Source organism: Condylura cristata, unplaced genomic scaffold (genome assembly GCF_000260355.1).
Source record: "Condylura cristata isolate star-nosed mole 26May11 unplaced genomic scaffold, ConCri1.0 scaffold00028, whole genome shotgun sequence".
NCBI classification, from domain to species: Eukaryota; Metazoa; Chordata; class Mammalia; order Eulipotyphla; family Talpidae; genus Condylura; species Condylura cristata.
Genome location: NW_004567129.1, coordinates 6,337,704 through 6,357,006, shown reverse-complemented (window position 1 = coordinate 6,357,006; position 19,303 = coordinate 6,337,704). Strand labels below are relative to the sequence as shown.

At 39.2% G+C, this 19,303-nt stretch overlaps 1 protein-coding gene across 1 annotated transcript; it reads left to right on the top strand.

Moving 5' to 3' along the window:
- The first annotated feature begins 295 nt into the window (after positions 1–295).
- GAN (gigaxonin) lies at positions 296–18,730 on the top strand. The gene is made up of 10 exons (XM_012730702.1): positions 296–392; positions 2,643–2,993; positions 4,581–4,798; positions 5,660–5,781; positions 7,641–7,753; positions 8,659–8,808; positions 9,517–9,653; positions 9,926–10,054; positions 16,693–16,802; positions 16,889–18,730. Exons 1-10 carry the CDS (start codon positions 351–353, stop codon positions 17,068–17,070), a joined length of 1,554 nt encoding a protein of 517 aa, XP_012586156.1. The 5' UTR covers positions 296–350; the 3' UTR covers positions 17,071–18,730.
- Positions 18,731–19,303: the final 573 nt, after the last annotated feature.

Below are 19,303 nucleotides of genomic sequence, written 5' to 3'. Positions count from 1 at the left end.
GGTTCCCAGGGTGAAGTAGAGATTCTTGTTTACAAAGGCTAGCCCTTTGGTTTTCTTTTCTTTTTTTTTTTTTTTTTTAAGTAGTAGTATTCTGGATCCTGGAACAAATGTTTTGTTGTTGAAAGTTACTTAAGTACAGTGACCCAAAGTTAACAAATTAAGCTTTCCAGATGGGGTTCATATAGTGATAAGTATCATATGCTTTATATTTAGTGCATTAATATTATAGCTATTTCTGTTCTTTCATAGAAATTTTACATTTTTTTCCCTTTCTTAGGACAAAGTTAAACTATAACCCTCCAAAAGATGATGGATCAACCTATAAGATTGAACTTGAAGGGATATCGGTAATGGTTATGAAAGAGATCCTGGATTACATCTTCAGTGGGCAGGTATGATGAGAAACAAAGGAAGGAAGACTAAGTAGAGGCTCCCCGAGCTCAGGGTGAGGGTCTCCATTCTGTGATGAAGTAGAACTGTCATTGTCATCTTCTGTCACTGTGCCCTTGACCCAAGATTCCTGTTGGTGATGGCGCCCACATGTGTTCTTCAGGGCTCTGCTCTTGAAGGAAAGGCAACTAAATGAGACGTTGCCCAGATGCCAGGTTTGTGCTTACTGTTTGCACTCCAACTCCCGCTAGAGAATTGCAGCTCCCGTGTGCTTCCTGCACTGCTGTCTTTAGTGTTTTGTCTTCAAGCCATGGTTCCAGTCTTGCTCTGCATACACTGCTGGGAATGCACTTTGCCTCTGTAGCATGAAAAGGGGAATCTCCTGAGGCAGTGGGGGCTTTTGGAGAAATAAGGAGTTCCGGAGTCACACAGAGAACACCTACCTGCATCATATTCCAGATGTCTTGATCCTGCTGCCTCTGTAGAACCAGCATGTCTGTTCTACCTCCATTCTTTCTTCTGTATTTCCCTTTGCTCTCTGTTTCCACTTGTATTCCACGATTTGAAACACAGGAAAGAAAGACTTCTGTTTCTTTGCCTTCTTCCATCCCTCCCCCACCCCCGCACAGCCCCCATTATGCCATCTAAGTGTCTCCAAAGGATTCTAAAGAAAAACCTTAGGTGTGACCAGAGCTAGTTGTTAAAACAGAAAGGAGTCTTGTATCTTACATTGTGCCTTTTATCTGTCCCCAGGTTTTGTCTCCTACTACTCTCTTACTACTTTTACATTGTTCTTGTTTTACTTGTCCTTTCTGTGTCTCCCACGTATTTTCCTAGAATATACCGAGAGTGCTGTTTACCTCCTTTAAATATATTCATTCTGTCCAGAATCAAGCTTGGTGACTGTGATCCTTTTTGACATTTTTAGTTTAATTTCGTGATGTTATTCCCTTCCATTTTCTCTAAACTGAGTGGTGTGATACAAAGGTATGTGTGTGTTTTCACTTGTATTCCACAATTTGAAAATTAGTTTTGGAAAAACCCTTAAAATACTGTAGCGCACAAAACCAGGTTTAGGAACCGTTTCCTGTCTAATCTAAAAGTCAACTCAGCAGTAGTCACAAGTTATAAGCCAAGAGGAACATATTCAAGTTCTGGCTTGAAAGTCTCTTTACATATTGACTTCTGTATTTTGTTCCTAACTTAAGTTAATTATGGTTAAAAAATTTGTTACAGTCTAAGTTACAAGAGACTCCTAATTTGGTAGTTTCGTTTTGCCAACTTGAAATTTGGCATTTTTCCTGTGCGCGTGTTTGAATTGTCCATACCTACCCCCAGTGCCTCGTGGCTACATTTAATATGTCTTGTGAGTGGGAAATTGACTCATATCTGTGGCTTACTGTGCATATTTGCCCACAGTTTTGTTGCCCAGCTTTTCAGATGATTACATTTTTCTTTTTGGTATTTCTGGTATAAAACATAATAAATGTTTCTTGCTCTGGTCTGCTTTGAAATTTCTCCTTCATATTTTCGTATATAAAAAAAGCTCCCAGTCTTTGAGAGTATCTGCACCCCTTGTGGTGTGGCAGTATTTGAGAGGCCCATTTCTTTACAGTGACTTTCTGCCATGTGAGAAAACTGTAAGAGGGGGTGGAGGAGGAAGCACTAATCAGAAAAGTAAAGACAATTAAGGAAAACTAAATGTTCGTAGTTATTTTTAAAAAGCATGTAGTAGGGATTTATTCCAGAAAGTTATTTGGAGCCCCTCATGTAGTATTCATTGTGCTGAGTAAAGTGTTTTGGAGTTGAGGACTGGGTTCTGAGGCAGTATAGTCATCTCTCTTCCAGGGGCTTGTAGTCAGTTTGAGATATCTTTTGGAAAAAGAGTAAACTTTATATATTTGGAGGCATGATTTTTAACAGTTCTGGTGCTGTTATTTAGAAGTCACCTTCAGTTTCCCTTAGAATGTAGGATTTTCCATTTCCGAAGCATATCTATTGTTTAAGGCACTTCTCTCAAGCAGGGGAGTGCTGGGAATGTGAAGCAGCCACATGCTGCTTATGTTGTTTGAAGGTTCCTTGGTATTCCCCAGACATTTCTTGAAAAGAAATTTGGTTAAGTTATGGAGAACTGCCAATATTTGACCACCTTCATGGAAAAAAAAAATGAAAATTTCATGTGGTTCCATCTAATAGATTAGTGTGGGTGGGTCTTAAATACAAACATTAAGATGTGGGTGATATTTTTACAGATACGGCTGAACGAAGACACAATCCAAGATGTTGTACAAGCAGCAGACCTTCTCCTGCTGACAGATCTTAAAACACTGTGTTGTGAGTTTCTAGAAGGCTGTATTGCTGCTGAGAACTGCATCGGAATTCGAGACTTTGCACTTCATTACTGCCTGCACCACGTCCATTACCTTGCTACGGAATATCTGGAGACACATTTCCGAGATGTCAGCAGCACAGAAGAATTCCTAGAACTGAATCCTCAAAAACTTAAAGAAGTGATTTCTCTTGAGAAGTTAAACGTTGGCAATGAAAGATATGTATTTGAAGCAGTAATTCGATGGATTGCACATGATACAGAAATAAGAAAGGTACCTGTAATTTATAACATGACCAAACTTTGCCTATTTACTTACTTCATTTTGTGTGTTTTTTTGTCTAGTTCCAATTTAGATATTTTTCCTTCAATTCAAAAGATTTATAAAGCTATGATCTTATAAATAGTTGCAGAGCATCTTCCCCTAGATTGTTAGTGACTTGTTCTTTAGACCAGGCTACAAAAGTTGCAGTAGCTCACCAGGTATAATGAACATCTTAATACTTGCAAGGAACAAAAAAATTCCTTATAGATTGTTTTTAATAAGGAAATGCATTTCAGACTTAGCCTGCAGTATCCCTCCCTAGCCTTTGGCTACGCCATGGCTGGCTGAACCCTGAAGAGACACAGATATAGATGTGGGCTTTCCCTGGAGTGACTGATAGCACTCTTGGGGAAAGCTGGGGAAGCACAGTGCTACTCTGGTGTTTTTGTGGCTCTGTGGTTCCAATTAGAAAATAACTGGGAATGACATCCTGGAAGGAAGGAAGGATGGGCCTTAGATCCAGTCTATTGCTACATTGGGGAAGAAAGCAAAATCACAGAACTTTCAGTCCCAAATTTATAAAGGGACCCTAATTACTATGATCAAAAAAGAAATACATTTGAGTGTAGATTGGTTTTCAAAATGTACCGTGTGCTCTGCACTCTTCCTATAGTGAATGTTGCCTTGTTTTAATGGCTATTTTGTCATTTTTTAAATTCTAGATGACTTGGAGTAAGTCCTTAGAGACACTATGGGTATGGTCTGTACAGTTAGCACGGTTCTGTTCAACTTCCATCTTAGTTGGGGGGTTTACTGCTCATGTAAACCCCCCATAGGAGACACTAATGCCATCAGCCTCTTCACCCTCTTCTAGCCTTAAGGTGTTAGGAATGCTCAAGTCAGTTTTGTTTGGGGGCACAAGAGCCAGTTCTTCATCCTTTGGTTAATCTGAACTTGAAAGACTTAATGGCTTTTTCCCCCCTTAGGCTATAGAAGAGTGTACCTTAAAGTAACTATTTGGAACCAAGAGAAACTGGTCATTTTTTTTTTTTTTTTTGCCTTACATATATAGAATGTACAGTTTGTTCCAATTTAGTGAGGTGGGGACAGAAAAAGTTACATATTTTTAAGCATGTTACACATGATACATATTTTTAACAGTAATTACTAAGGAAATGATTGTGTAAAAAAATGATGGATTTTTTTCATTAATGTTGATATATTTTTTCTCTAGATTACCATATTATATGAAGCTATTACTGTATGTAATATCTATAAATGTGATTTAATTCATAGCACATCCAAGTTACAGCAAAAGTCTTCTGAATATTCCTATCATTATTGGAACTCTTTAAAGTATAAAAAAAACTGCTTGAAACTTTGCAGTTCTACATCAAGTATAAATCTGAACTGTTGATTTTTTAAAATGAAATCCTTATGAAAGCTCTATGGGAAGTAGGAAAAAAGCCAGTAAAACACATACAGACAATACCAGCACTTATAACATGACTGTTGATAATCAACAATTTTAGTTTTTCATGAGTTGGAAAATATATATATCCCAAAAATTATATGTTGCATTCTGTTTTCTCGCAGGTCCACATGAAGGATGTTATGTCAGCACTATGGGTTTCCGGGTTAGACTCCAGTTACTTGCGGGAACAAATGCTGAACGAACCCTTGGTACGAGAAATTGTCAAAGAGTGCAGCAACATCCCACTGAGCCAGCCGCAGCAAGGAGAGGCCATGCTTGCCAACTTCAAGCCCCGGGGCTACTCTGAATGCATTGTGACCGTTGGTGGAGAGGAGCGGGTGTAAGTATGGGAGTGAGTTGTGGCAAAGTGGTGTGAGGAAAGAGATTCCTTTTTATTTTAATTTCTTTTTAGGGCATTGTTCATTTTTGTATAATGTTTGATTTCTCCCCTCAGGTGTAATCCCCATAAAATTCCTACCACTGAATCACCCATGATCCATCACCATAGCCTCTTGTGCTGTTCCCTCCCCAGTTTTTGACCCCAACCCTCCCACTTCCCCTGCTGTGTGTTTCAGATTTATAGTTTGCCTGCTAATTTTGTCTGTTTTATTTTCTGACACTTTGTCTATTTTCCCTGTATTCCTTCTGTAATTGAAACTATTTGATGCTTTTCGTTAGGAGAGATTTCCATGTAAATAAGAATTTATAATATTTCTCACCAGTAGATTTTTTTTAATATAATAGTTTATTTTTACATAATTTTCTGCCTTTTTCCATCTCAGTTGTAATCTCTGTAGGCTTCCCATCACCAAATCACCCATGTGCCATCACCATTGTCCAGTGCACTTCCTTCCTGACTCCATCCCATTTTTGGTCCCATTCCCCACTCCACCCCCGTAAAATGTCTCTTGTTATTATTATTCCCCCCCACCTGGTCCTTTATGGTCCAGTATTTTTCTTTTTCCTTCTGGCTTATTCCACTAAGCATGCTCTCCTATAGCTCCATCCATGTTGCTGCAAAAGGCATGAGTTTTATCTTTTTTGATCGCTGAGTACTATTTCACATCTTTTTAATCCAGTCATCTTCTCACCATTAGATATTTTTTAAGGATGCTAAACCAGAGTGGAAATACTCACAGTAGTTGTTTTAAGCATAACTATATAAAACCTGTTGACTACAAAACCATTATTATTTCCTTAGTTCGCGGAAACCAACAGCAGCGATGCGATGTATGTGCCCTCTTTATGACCCTAATAGGCAGCTTTGGATTGAACTGGCCCCGTTAAGCATGCCAAGAATTAACCACGGAGTTCTCTCAGCAGGTACCGTTCTGTGGTAAATTTTACATAAGTACAAGATTAAGTGATACATAATTTCAAGGTTGTATACAGTAACTCAAACCTCCTAAAGATAGAATTTGATTATCTTCCCTATGATGCCATTTTCAGCATAGCCTTGGTTTTTAAGATTGTGGCAAGACATGTCTTCTGTCATTGTTCCCAAATCTTTCATACATAGCAATTTTAAAGACTTTAGTAAAGGAGCGTTTTATTTGATGGTTAACAAATTTCAGACTTGCCTTGAATTAAGGCATTCCTGTCTTTGAGACTCCATCACTGTAGAATTATAAAAAATGAAAATGTTAAATAAAAATAGGCATTTCATGGGCTTTAGAAAATACTATTTAAATGAGTTATGGCTTAAAGTTATTTTAATTCTGAAGAAATGTTTTATTTGACCTTGACATATTTGAAGATAGCTTAATGAAGATGATAGAGACGTGCTGTTGCCTCACCACCCTTTGCTACCTTTCCCTTTCATCTTAGATCCGCCTTTTTGTTTTCACCCAACAAATACCATTCCCTCTCATTCTTAATCATTGTCAGCAATCCTTCTGGAGTTCACACTTAATAGCCTCTGCCTGTTTGCATTACATTTAATATTTTTAAAGCTATTCTATAGCACACCTTCTTATAGACATGGCTAGTGCTGTACAAATGCTATATATTAGTGTAGCAGTGAATCATTTTCTGGGTTCCAAAATTATGGAAGTTATTATCAACAAAAACAAGTGGCTGGAGTGATAGAGGTCTGACAGGATGTAGGTCTGATTTCCCTGTCCTGTCTTCTCAGCATTAGCTTCTTTATACATTTCCTCTCATAGAACATATACATAATCATAATGTTCACACCTGCAAAACTGTCACAGAGTATCAGAGTATCCTATCACTACTTTGTGAGGATTTCCCTAGAGGGGTTTGTATCTCAGAAACTTTAAGAATGAAGACAGCAATTGTGTGCTGTTATATTGACTGAAATTTGCTACACAAACAAAATTTCAGTTCAGGTTCATGTTCTGGTTGGGCTTCATCCCAAGGGTATAGAACATGGGGGATAATCTCATTCCAGAAGCCACACTTTCTGTGGGCCTGTCTTTTTCATCCCCCAAAGCCATGAAAAAAAAAAAAAAAGGTTGGAAATTTTCCAGATCATCATTGTGCTCAGAACAAATGATTTTCATGTGCAGTAACCTTACTAGGTCCCTCTTTTTTTCCTTCAGTGATGTCATGTAGTCTTGTCTTAATTCCTTCTAAGAAGATTTTGTTTTTTAAGATTTATTTGTGCATACAGAACTGGGATACAGGCCAGAGACACAGGGATGGTGAGAGGCTCACCAGAGACAGAGTGGGGAGCAGAACAGGCAGATCATCGAAGTACACTGCTGAGGGGAGCAGCGGGCGGGTCAGGAGAGGTCTGCCACACCATGTGGTCACCCCTGGGGCAGGCGGGATCGAACTCAGCCGAAGTGGATTTAGCTTCTTAGTGCTGTGCTTGAACCCGCTGCGCCATGGCAGAGAGCCACTAAGAAGACTTTTTAGTAGACTCAGTAGAAAAGAACTGAATCTTGCAGAGCCTACATGTCTGTCAGAGTAAGTACTGCCAGGCTTCCTTTTGTGCTGACAGGTGGCAAGAATCCAAAGATATCAATGGATGGAGTAAAGTCACTCGTAAAGGTGGCTCTGTCAGCAGGGAGTGAAGGAAATCTGATCATCTCAAACCTGACGTTATCAGAGACACTTTCTCGGCATGTCTCTCTAGCCATGGTGTTTATATTGGACAAAAGATAGGTGTTGAAAATTTAAGTTTCAACTCTTTTGAGTGTCTGTTTTGTTTTTTGTAGAAGGGTTTTTGTTTGTATTTGGGGGCCAAGATGAAAATAAGCAAACCCTCAGCTCGGGAGAAAAGTATGACCCAGATGCAAACACATGGACAGCATTGCCACCAATGAATGAGGTAAAATACTGTTTTCCTTCATTTGCTCAGTAGGCGCAGCTTTTCCCTGTAGCTCCTTTGTTTGTTTGCATTTGAATGTTAAGAAAAGAAGTAATGCCTCCCCCTCTGCCTTTCCTTCTGGTGCCTTCCTTTTGACCACTGACCTGACAGTTTCCAAACCTTGTAGAATGCTCCTAGGATGCTCCTGCTTCTGGACCATTGCCAGATACCTGTATGGCCTGCTCCTGGCTTCCTGCATTATATGTCTAGATAAGAAGGCCTCCCCTCCTCCCCTGTTTCCTCCCCCTCCCCTGCTTGCTTTCTCTTCATATCATGTGGCACTTTCTCATGTTAGGTTTTTCAAACCACTCACACAAACACTTAAATGGCAGATTTGTGTAGTTTTTCAGTTCTCTATCTTGGGTGCTGGGTGCATAGGAGACTCAAAGGAAATAACAATTGATGAATAAATGTAAAATCCCTCAAACTTCTGTTGATCTAGAACAATAAGCTTCTATTCTTCCAGAAGCCTTAGCATGAACCTGTCCTTCCCTGCCGCTCCCAGCCACAACAGACCTTGTTGCTGCGTCTTCCTTACCTGTCAGATATGGGCTTGGTACACCTACTGATCACTGCTACACACAGATCATTTTATTGACCCAGGAAGTAATTTTCTTGTTGTGTACTGTTGTGAGTAAAAAATAGCCATTCTGCCAGCAAATGCATCCTGAGTATAATTCCCTTGTTCTGAGGAGCTGTGGGGCTTGGGTGCTTCTTTCTGTTGTAGGAGAGTGAGCTGCTGGGGAAATCAGAACTCATTGAACATGGTGCTTTTGGACTGAAACTCTGCAATATAATTTTAATTATACCTGTAATTTTAATTAAATGTGGCATTTTGAATCAAAATATCTTTGATGTCTTTTCAGGCAAGACATAACTTCGGAATTGTGGAGATAGATGGAATGCTATATATTTTAGGAGGAGAGGATGGTGATAAAGAGCTAATTTCAATGGAATGTTATGATATTTATTCTAAAACCTGGACAAAGCAACCTGATTTGACCATGGTTAGAAAGGTGAGAACTATATATTGTGATAAATAGCTTACTTAAATTGGATTTCAAAGTTAATATTTCTTCATTTCCTACACATCTTTTAATACAATTGTGTTAAAGACATTAATGTTACAGAATTCTATCTCCATTGGTAGCTTGCTTTCATTATCATTAGCTATACCCCAAGTCAGAAAACCCAGTGTATTTACTTGGTGGCAGGCTCTGTGCTGCCCTGCTGTGTCTGGCCAGTCTTTAAGGCCTGCTTTGGGAGTGCAGTGCCCCAGGGAGCAAGCAGTTCTTCCAGGAATATTTCTTAATTGTGTAGGGTGAGAGGCAAACATTAACCTCTAGGTAAAGAGCTTGCTGAGTAGAGTGAAAACAAATGGCTCACTGAGTTTTAAGACAGTCTGCTATATTTATATCCCCCGAGGTAGGCAAGGAGGCCATCAGGGCAGAGCTCTGCTAGTGCTGTAGGCATCTAACACCATTAGTACTGGGATGCCCTCAAACTATGTTCTCTCACTGTTGGTGCCCTTTCAGTTAAATTTCAACTAACTCATTATGGGCAGGAATGGAGGAGCATCTTTCTCCATAGAATATAAATCTTGAAGTCTAAGTAACATTGAAAGAAGAGAGAGCTTTCCAGTCCCTGCAGTGCTCTCTAGATATGTTGTTATTCATCTGACTTTAATAATAAATGTCTCCTATCTTGTTGTTTCCTCCTTCCAGATTGGCTGCTATGCAGCTATGAAAAAGAAAATTTATGCAATGGGTGGAGGATCATATGGAAAACTTTTTGAATCTGTGGAATGTTATGACCCAAGAACCCAGCAGTGGACTGCTATATGTCCATTAAAAGAAAGAAGGTGAGGGAGGCATCATGGACTTGGACTTGCAGGCTGCCTGTGGGTGGTTGGGTCAGAAGTCACTTCATCTGGCTTTGCTCCTCCTTTCTTTCAAACTAACTTTCATTTGGCTCAGCATTTGTGTATATTAAGTGAATAATCCATTTCTTGAGAAGGGAAGGTGACCACACATGAAACCCTGCATGTTAGAGTTAAAACAAGCATATGCAGAATGAGGGAATCAGACCGTGACTTGTAAATACAGAATTTACTATGCTCTCTGTGCCCTTCAGGTTTGGAGCAGTAGCCTGTGGTGTGGCCATGGAACTGTATGTTTTTGGAGGAGTCAGAAGTCGAGAGGACATCCAGGGCAGTGAGATGGTAACTTGCAAATCTGAGTTCTACCACGATGAGTTTAAAAGGTAATTTAAGAATGGGTTTGTATCAGTTCTCCAGCTTTTTCTTTGTGTTTTCAGAGTCATGGTTCAGCTTTTGTTTTCAAGTTGATTTTTGTTGTTTGTTTAGGGGCTGTGTCTGATGCATACAAGATACTTAGTGACTTCAGAAGTATTGGTAACTTGAAGGAAAGTCATAGAAAAACCTTGCATTCTAAAATGTAGATCAGATCTTGACACTTATTTAAAGTCTTTCATTGTGTCCTTATAACTACTAGGAAAAAGTTTAAACTTGTCTAGTACCTATAGCTAGCCTCTTGTGATATTGCCTTCTGTCTACTCTTTATGTGTTGTTCAAACAAAATACTTCACTCGAGCCATTCTAAACTATATTTCCCCCTAGACACACCAAAATGTGTTGTTATTATTATGGCTTTGTGCTTCTGTAAGATTCCTCTTGCCTAAACTTTCTCTTCCACATTTGTCCAGTTATTTGGCCCCTTTTCAGACCTCTGCTTACCTATCACTACTTAGAGAAAGCTTTCTTCTGTCTTCATGTCTGATTTAGATTCCTCAGTCTTTGAGCTTTTAACAAATTGTTGTTTTTCTCTGGGCCTATAATCATTAGTTGTAAGCTCCTTAAGGCTAACATCCAGTGTAGTCAACTTTGGATTATGACTTTTCAAATCACATTTGGCTTGCATTAGAGACAACCAGTAATGTTGATCATTGGATGAAACATGGTGCTGGAGATTCCTAATACATCTGACAGATTTTCATGTCTTGTAGAATAGAAAACATCCTTCCTAGCCATTTTCTCTCTTCTCTCCACTCATATGTTTCAGTGTTGTAGCCACTGCAACTATTTAGACTTTGATAGAGTAGGGAAACTGCGGCACTAAAATTACCTGGTTGAAGTATTACATTCATATTACCAGGAGGGGGTGCCATAATATAATGTTCAATTTCATGCTATTTTAAACACTCAGTGCAAACACTGAGCAGTTACCAGTATTTTAGAACTACAAATAAATGTTACCTAACTTTGGGCCCTCCCTGGTGGTGCAGTAGGTTAAATCACAGCACTAAGAAGCTAAAACCACTTCAGCATGAGTTCGATTCTCACCTGCCCCGGAGGGATCCACATGGCACGGCAGACCTCTCCTGACCTGCCCGCTGCACCCCTCAGCAGTGTACTTCGATGACCTGTCTGTTCTGCTCCCCACTCTGTCTCTGGTGAATCCTCTCATCGCCCCTGAGCCTCTGGCCTATTCCCCAGTTCTGTAAGCATAAATAAATAAACCTTTTTTTAAAAAAAAATTTTTTTTAAAAGTTACCTAACTTGGCCCTCCCTGGTGGTGCAGTGGGTTAAAGCACAGCACTAAGAAGTCAAAGCCACTTCCTCATGAGTTCGATCCCCACCTGCCCCAGAGGTGACCACATGGCGTGGCAGACCTCTCCTGACCCGCCCGCTGCTCCCCTCAGCAGTGTACTTCGTTGATCTGCCTGTTCTGCTCCCACTCTGTCTCTGGTGAATCCTCTCACCCTCCGCATCTCTGGCCTGTACCCCAGTTCTGTATGAATAAATAAATAAATCTTTTAAAAAAAAAAAGTTACCTAACTTTAATGTATTTTAAAGTTTTGGGTATTTTGTATAGATCTTTTTTTTTTCTTTCAATTATAGAATTAAACCACCTTTGGAAAATTTATTAGACAAAGTGTGAAGGCATTCCAGAGGATGTTTGCTCTGGTGGGGATAAGGAGCAGAATTTCAAAGATTTTCTCTTCCTTAATAGATTATTGTGAAGGCAGATTGTCCAAGGTCTGAAGTAGCATATCAATTCTCTGCCCAATTGAATTTTGAGACAGCCTGCCCAACTTCACAGTGATCATATGTTTTCTGTAGAATATTGATAAAAGTCTTTTTTATAATGTTTGAATTTCTTCTTCCACTGTCTCAGATAGAGCTCTGTAGCCAACACACTGGGGTAATCAAGGCTGCTTGTGGTTTTGATCATGTAGGACTTAACCTGGCTGTGAAGGCTTTTTTTTTTTAACCTACCCTTGACTTGCTATAAATTGTTGGTACCTCTATTTTTGTCAGGTTATTTCATGTTCATAATCAATAAACTTCAAATAGAAGTGTATCAGTTTGTAATTGTAAAATGTAAGAGTTGTTCTTTCCTTGCTATTGTAAGGTGCTTTCAAATAAAACTCTTATACCTTTAGTTTCCTTCTTTCTAAGCTCTCCAGTGTCCATTGTAAACAGAATAAAGAGAGCTGTTAATTTCTCTTGTCAGTATTATACATAAGATTCTTGTCTAGAACACAAATAATACTTCAGTGCTGTGTATGAACTTACTTAACTCAGAGCTACCCTCTAAGACAGATCCTCTTTTCATTCTTATTTTTTTGCACAAGAGGAAACCAAAATCAGAGGTTAATTAAGCAACATGCCCAAAAGACACGCAAGGTGGTGAGCAGCCCGTAGAACCTGAACTTGGCATCCTGGCCCAAAATCCATCTGATCAGCTGTCATACTGTATTGCCTTAATTAGGATCACAGGGTTTCCCATAGATACATAAGGAGCAGTTTTAATTATTAAAAGATAGATGTTTCCAAGGATGTTATATTTGCATACTATGGAAACTGTCGCCAGAGTAGTGATCTGTGTAATAGTGGAGGCCATTTATTGTTTTTAAGTAATCTCTTGTCTTTCCTGTCTTTGTTCCCTATTTTTAGGTTAAACTTTCCTGGAAAAATGCCATATCTTATTTTCTGTGTTTCTGACTAAAAACAGAAGTGCTTGAAGGAGAGCAGAGAAAATGCCATAAGTTATACAAAGTTGTAGCAACAGCTTAATATAGCCAGAAAGACATTCTCTTTATTTCCATGTGTCTCTGTTCCATCTACCTCTGTTCTTTTATTAATAGAACCACCCTCCCAGGTATACATGCTCAAGAAAAGTTATCTTTGATTTTTTTTCTTTGCTGCTCATGTCACTATTGCTACTCCTCCTTTTTAACTATTAATGTCAGTATTCACCTTCATTTCTCAGCTACTCCCAGTGTATTCAGTCTTTCATACATGCCAGTCTTGTCTAACATGTTTTACCTGCTTGTGCCTTTGAAAAATTAATATGATTTGGTCATTTCATTCTCATGCTGAACTTTTTTCATATTGCTCCATTGCTCACCAAATAAAGATAATACTACTTAGCCTTCTACTCAGAAACTTCCACAGCCTTATTTTTACAGTTTCATACTTTCAAATGTTCTTTACTCTAACTCACTTATCTGGTGCTTTGGAAGTAGCAGGTAGTACAGATGTCTTTGTGAGACATGAACAAGAGCATGGGAGTTGAACCCCACTCTGCATCAAGCTTGTTCACTAGTGGCACACTCAGGAGGCAGAAATCTGAACAGGGGAGATTTGATATGTGTAATAACTAGTAAGAGGTGGTTGGTTACCTGCTAATGGATGAAAAAGGACTTGAATGAATACAGAAATAGCTAATATAGGAAGCATGACTACCATTGTTTAGGACTGAGGGAAGATGCCCCAAGAAGTTCTTCCATCCCACAAGGCTAGAACTCACCTCAGCAGAACAGGGCAGGTACCTGTGGGTCTCCTGTGCTCTTCCAGCAAGTATTGGTGCAGGAGAACAAGGCACCCAGAGCCCATGAAAGCAGGCGCTCCTCTCTCCAGCCTTGTGGCCTCTTGAGTGCCCTCTGTTTGACAAAGCCTGACACTTCATTTAATTTTCACAGAACCACTGTGTTCATTTTCTCAGTTGTATATTTTGTGTTCTATTGGTTCCTGTTCTTTTCTTTTCTTTTTTTTTTTTTTTAAGATTTATTTATTTATACATACAGAGCTGGGGTACAGACCAGAGGGGGGAAAGGGAGTAAGTGATTCATCAGAAACAGTAGGGTTCAAAACAGGCAGATTGACTGAAATACACTGCTGAGTGGAGCAGCTAGCAGGTCAGGAGAGATCTGCCACACAATGTGGGTCACATCCCTGGCTAGGAATTGAACTCATGCTGCAGTGGCTGTGATAGCTTCATAGTGCTGTGCTTTAACCCATTGCACCACCAGGGAGGGCCCAGTTTCTGTCCTTATGATTATTGTTCCCTTCTTTGTACTTACATTGTGTTTATTTTGCCTTTCAGGTAGAATTTTAGATCTTTATTTGTGCTGAAATGTCCAATCTTCTCATCATAAGCATGTTTTCCTTTCCCTTACTGAGCATAGTTACGTGGCTACATTCAAGTCCCTGCCTGATAGATAATCCCAGCATCTGAGTCATCTCTAAGTTGGCATCATTGGTTGTTTACTCCCTTGAGAATGACTTCTCATTTTCTGGTTCTTCTTTTGTTGAGTAATCTGGATCACATCCTGGACGTTGTGGCTGGCCTATTGTGGAGGGCCACGTGCCTGTTGCTTAGCGATGTTCCTCTGAGAGTTTGAGCAGTAGTGGACTTGGGAAGATAAGTCCGGGGTACCCCCGTTGGGCTCGTGCCTCATACCATACACAAAAATTAACTCAAAATGTACCATAAGACCTAAATATAAATCCAAAAAAAGCAATATAGGAGAAAAGTCTTTGTAGTCTTGGAGTAGGTAAAGATGTCCTAGAAGGAAACAAAACAAATACATTAAATGTTGTATTGAATCAAAATTTAAACTTCTGTTAAGTCTGCATTTAGAAAATAAAAGACAGTCCATGGCTGCTGTGGGAAATTCTCATAATACATGTATCTCACTAAGGACTAGTAACCACAAAACATCAAGAGTCTCACAATTCAATAAGAAGACAGAAAACCCAATTTTAAACACCAGCACATGTTTGAGCAGACATTTCACCAGGCTTTCCTATTGTTATGGATGGCCAGGGAGCACCTACAGATCAACTTCCACAGTACTCTCCAGGTTTTCGCACAATGTGGCTAATGTGAAGTGGCTAATGTGAAGAAGACCGACAGTGCCAAGATCTGGCCATATGCTAGGCAGCTGGACTTCTCTGATGTTGCTAAATGAGGTGCATGGTGGCAGAACCTTTCGAAACAATGCAGTATAAATAACTTTATTTATACTTTATTAAGTATATTAAGGTATAATAAGTATGCCTTTAGTGATATAACCCAGCAATTTCATAACTTAAGTCCACAAGAAAAGATTTGAACTCTGATATTCAAAATGGCTTTATTGGGAGGTGCCCAAATGACCATGAGCAGGTGAATATATTAACAAATTCTAGTATAGTCCTGTAACAAAATACTAAAGAATTAAATTCTTGATGCAGGTAATACTGATTGAGTCTTAGAGACATGGTGCTGTGCAAAAAATGAGATTGAAATGTGTGTGCTCCTCAAAGCAGTACATACAGGTATTCCTATAAAGAACTAGATGTCTAAACAGTACCCCCCTTGTCCGAGGGTTACCTGAAACCACAGACGATATCAAACCTATACATTTTATGTGTGCTAACATACATGCTCATGGTAAGGTTTAATTTATGAATTAGGTATTGTAAAATTAGCAGTAATAACAAGATACAACACATAATGCAAATGTGGTGGTCTCTCAAAATATCTTACTGTACAAAATTATCTAGACCATAGCTGACCATGGATAACTGAAAACATGGAAAGCTAAATTGTGATTAAAGGAATTGCTGTATTAGAAAAGGGGAAAAAACTCTCAAACCCTCACTTCTTCCATTAGAAATGGGAAAAAACTGGCACAAATAAACCGAAGGTAGGCAGAATAAAGGAAACGATAAATACTTATGTGGAAACCAATGAAATAGAAAATAGATTTTTAAAACTAAAATCCAAGAACCAAAATCTGAAATGTTGAAAATAGTGTTAATGTAGATACACCTCTATCCAGATTGATCAGGAAAAATAGAAGATACAAATTACCAATATTAGGAATGACAAAAGTAGCATAACTCAGATACTGTGTAACTTTTACAAGATAGTAAGACTTTTATGAGCATCATAAAATACATTAAGGCATTATGAATAAAAATTCAGATCCAGCCAAGAAAGAGAACCTCTGGTAAGTGCTGTCAGTATTCAAAGATGACATAATAAGGTTATGTGCTGAAGAAGTGTTCAAGGTTCATATGAATATAAGGGCTGAGATAGATTGAATGGTTTATCTTAAGTTATATATACAATTATTCATGGTATTTCTGTGGTACACTAAGAAGATAATGCTTCTTCACTCCTTAATTTGGTGCTAGAGAATTTCTGGATGGTGAGGATAGTGAAGGCTTTGAAGGTCAATGGAGAGGGGTCTGAATATTGAGTCTACTTGGGTCTGACTGTATGATCCAGAAGTCATTTCATTTATGAAGAAGTCTTGTCATAAAAGTGTTTTTGTAAAGATAAAATGAAATATGATATGTAGTAAGTAGCATTCTTTGAATAAGTTATATCTTTAAATAAGTTATGTTATGAAAAATGCATATTCTTTATATTATGTGTGACATTCTAAAATGGGCAAAACTAGTATATGTAGTGGCAGGAAACAGATCAATGGAATGTGGAGGGTTGAGACTAACTAGTACTCTTGGTGAACAACCAGGTCTTGTCTCCTTTTCTAGATGTTAAGGACATCCTTTTGATTTCCCTTATTTTGTCTGTTTGCAGGTGGATCTACCTTAATGACCAGAACTTATGCATCCCAGCCAGTTCCTCTTTTGTTTATGGAGCTGTACCCATAGGAGCAAGTATTTATGTTATTGGAGACCTGGATACAGGTAAGAATGTGGCATTGATTTTGTTGGAGCTGGTTCCCAGGAGCTAAAAGGCTGTTGTCTCACCTTTGCTCTTTCTCATGCTTTAGGTACCAATTACGACTATGTGCGCGAGTTTAAAAGGAGCACAGGAACCTGGCACCACACTAAACCATTGCTTCCATCCGACCTCCGACGCACTGGGTGTGCAGCCTTACGCATTGCAAATTGCAAGCTTTTCCGCCTGCAGCTTCAGCAAGGCTTATTCCGCATCCGAGTGCATTCCCCGTGAGAGGGAGCAGAGCAGAAGCAGAGCCCTGACCAAATGCACGCACGGCTCTCTGAGGGGAGGGCAGCAGCGAAGCCTGCTCTGCGCGCCTGCCTTTGTCTGGTACCTCTGGTGGTTTTGTAGTGCTTAAAAGCTTGAGCTTCAGCTCTGGTTTGGGAGAACACTTAATTTTTGAAAAACCACCTGGGAGGAATCAGTTCCTCCAGTTTGATGTGTGTATAGACAAATGGAGGCTAGTAAATGTCAAAAGGAAAAGGGAAGTGGGAATTGGTACAGTGTAAAATATTGAAGTTAAAATACTAAGGTGCATTTTCCCTGAAGGGAACTCTTACCAGACAGATTGCTTTGTTCCAGTACCTGGCTTTGGTAAACAAACAAAACTCCATATATGCAGATCAACATATCTCAAACATACCAAGGTTGCTTTTCTACTGCACTTGGAAGGAAATATTATGCCTAACCCTGCCCAAAAAATTAAGGTTTGTGCCTAAATATTAGGTTGGGCTATAAGCCAGCTAGTCTCCATTTACTAGTACTCTGTTCTAAGAATCGTTTAAAAACTAGATTATGATGAATAGAAACTAAGATAAAATTTCTCTTTTATGACATTCTATCTTAGTAATCTAAAGATGCAGTGATTTAACGAGTCAGGTTTCAGCCCTCACCTGGATTTAAAGAAGTTGCTGACATTTCTGTTAATGTAGCGTCCGGTGCATCGTGCCATCACCTGTGGGGCAGAGCTTGTGGGATTGTAGAGGGTCTCATGCCATGCTGTTCTTCCTTCTCAGTTACCAGAACCATTTGATAAATAGAAGGGCACTAGTATGTAGAAGATTTTTTAAAAGAAAGGCCTGAGTCAGACAAATAATAAAGGTCTGCTATGACTTAAAGAAAAAAAGAAAAAAGAAAACTCTATTCAAATAAAAGATAGGGATCAAAAATTTTTTAAAATACAGAGTCCCTGACTTACGATGGTTTATTGGAGGTTTTTTGACCTGACATTTGTGTGAAAACAATACCTGTTCTGTAGCACTCTTTTGTGATGCAGAACTGTGCAGGCCACCATAGCTCCCAGGGCAGGTGGTCGCTGACATGTTTCCACACAGGACAAGTGTAAGGGTGTGTGACCCATCGTAAGTTGAGGAAGATCTGTACTCTGAAAGCACACAGTCTTGTTTACTACCGCATAGGATTTGAAAACTTGTATTAAGATTCAAACCTCTGTTAAGAGTCTAGTCCTTATAGTGAATTTCCTTGATGCCGTTCATTAGTAAGAGTTTTAGACAAATTATGTTATGAGTAAAGTTTGGCTGGTAGAATAAACTACCTCAACTTAATTTCATTCTGTTCATAGTCTAACATATTCGTCTTTTCCTCCTTTCTCTCTCATTCCCAAGTCAGCCCACTCCACCCCACACCCACTGGGGGAGAAGAGACTGTCATTGGTGGCACTTATCTTGTACGATATTTTGTTTTCCATTCAAATTATACCACCTCCGTGTGACATTAAGAAATTCGGAGTACTTGATTACATCATAATTTGAATTTTATGCAATATGAGATTTCTAATCAATTTAATATAGAGTTCACTTTAAATTGTTTTCTACCAGTTTCTTTTTTTTCTCTTAGACTAGGACTACAAAGGCAGAATTTTGTCTTAATGATTAATAAATGTACATATGTATCCTTAGGTTGTAAATCTGAGAACAGGAATTGCTTCTAGAAACTTTCTATAAGGAATCTTTGTATGCTGTTATCATGCATATGAAACATCTATGTTTTCCCACCCACAAACAGAAAAAAGGGTGACCTGGCTGCACTTTCTTCTTACACCTGTTAGGAGTCAGGGCTTATAAAAGCTGCTGAAAGGAGCCCGGCCAGTGGGCTGCTGAAGGATGTCCTGTGTGACATGGGCCTCTCTGTTCTGGCAGAAGATGTTGGCACGAGCAGGTATGAGGTTTTTGTCTTCTCATCAGAGGCACTGGGCCAGACTGCCACACAGTCACATAACATGACCAGTTCTAAATAGAAAGCACAGCCAGGCTTCTCCCTTTGTGTTGTGCACCTGTTGGCTGTGGTTTCGCACTCCCCCGCAGCACTCTGGATCCCTTTCATCACAACAAACCCAGTGGCCAATGCAAAGAAGAAGACTTTTCTTCTTGTAATTAGGTAGGAGTTTTAGGGCATCTGCTGGTAAAGTAGGTTTTCTTTGGCAAAATATTCTATACAGTACAGA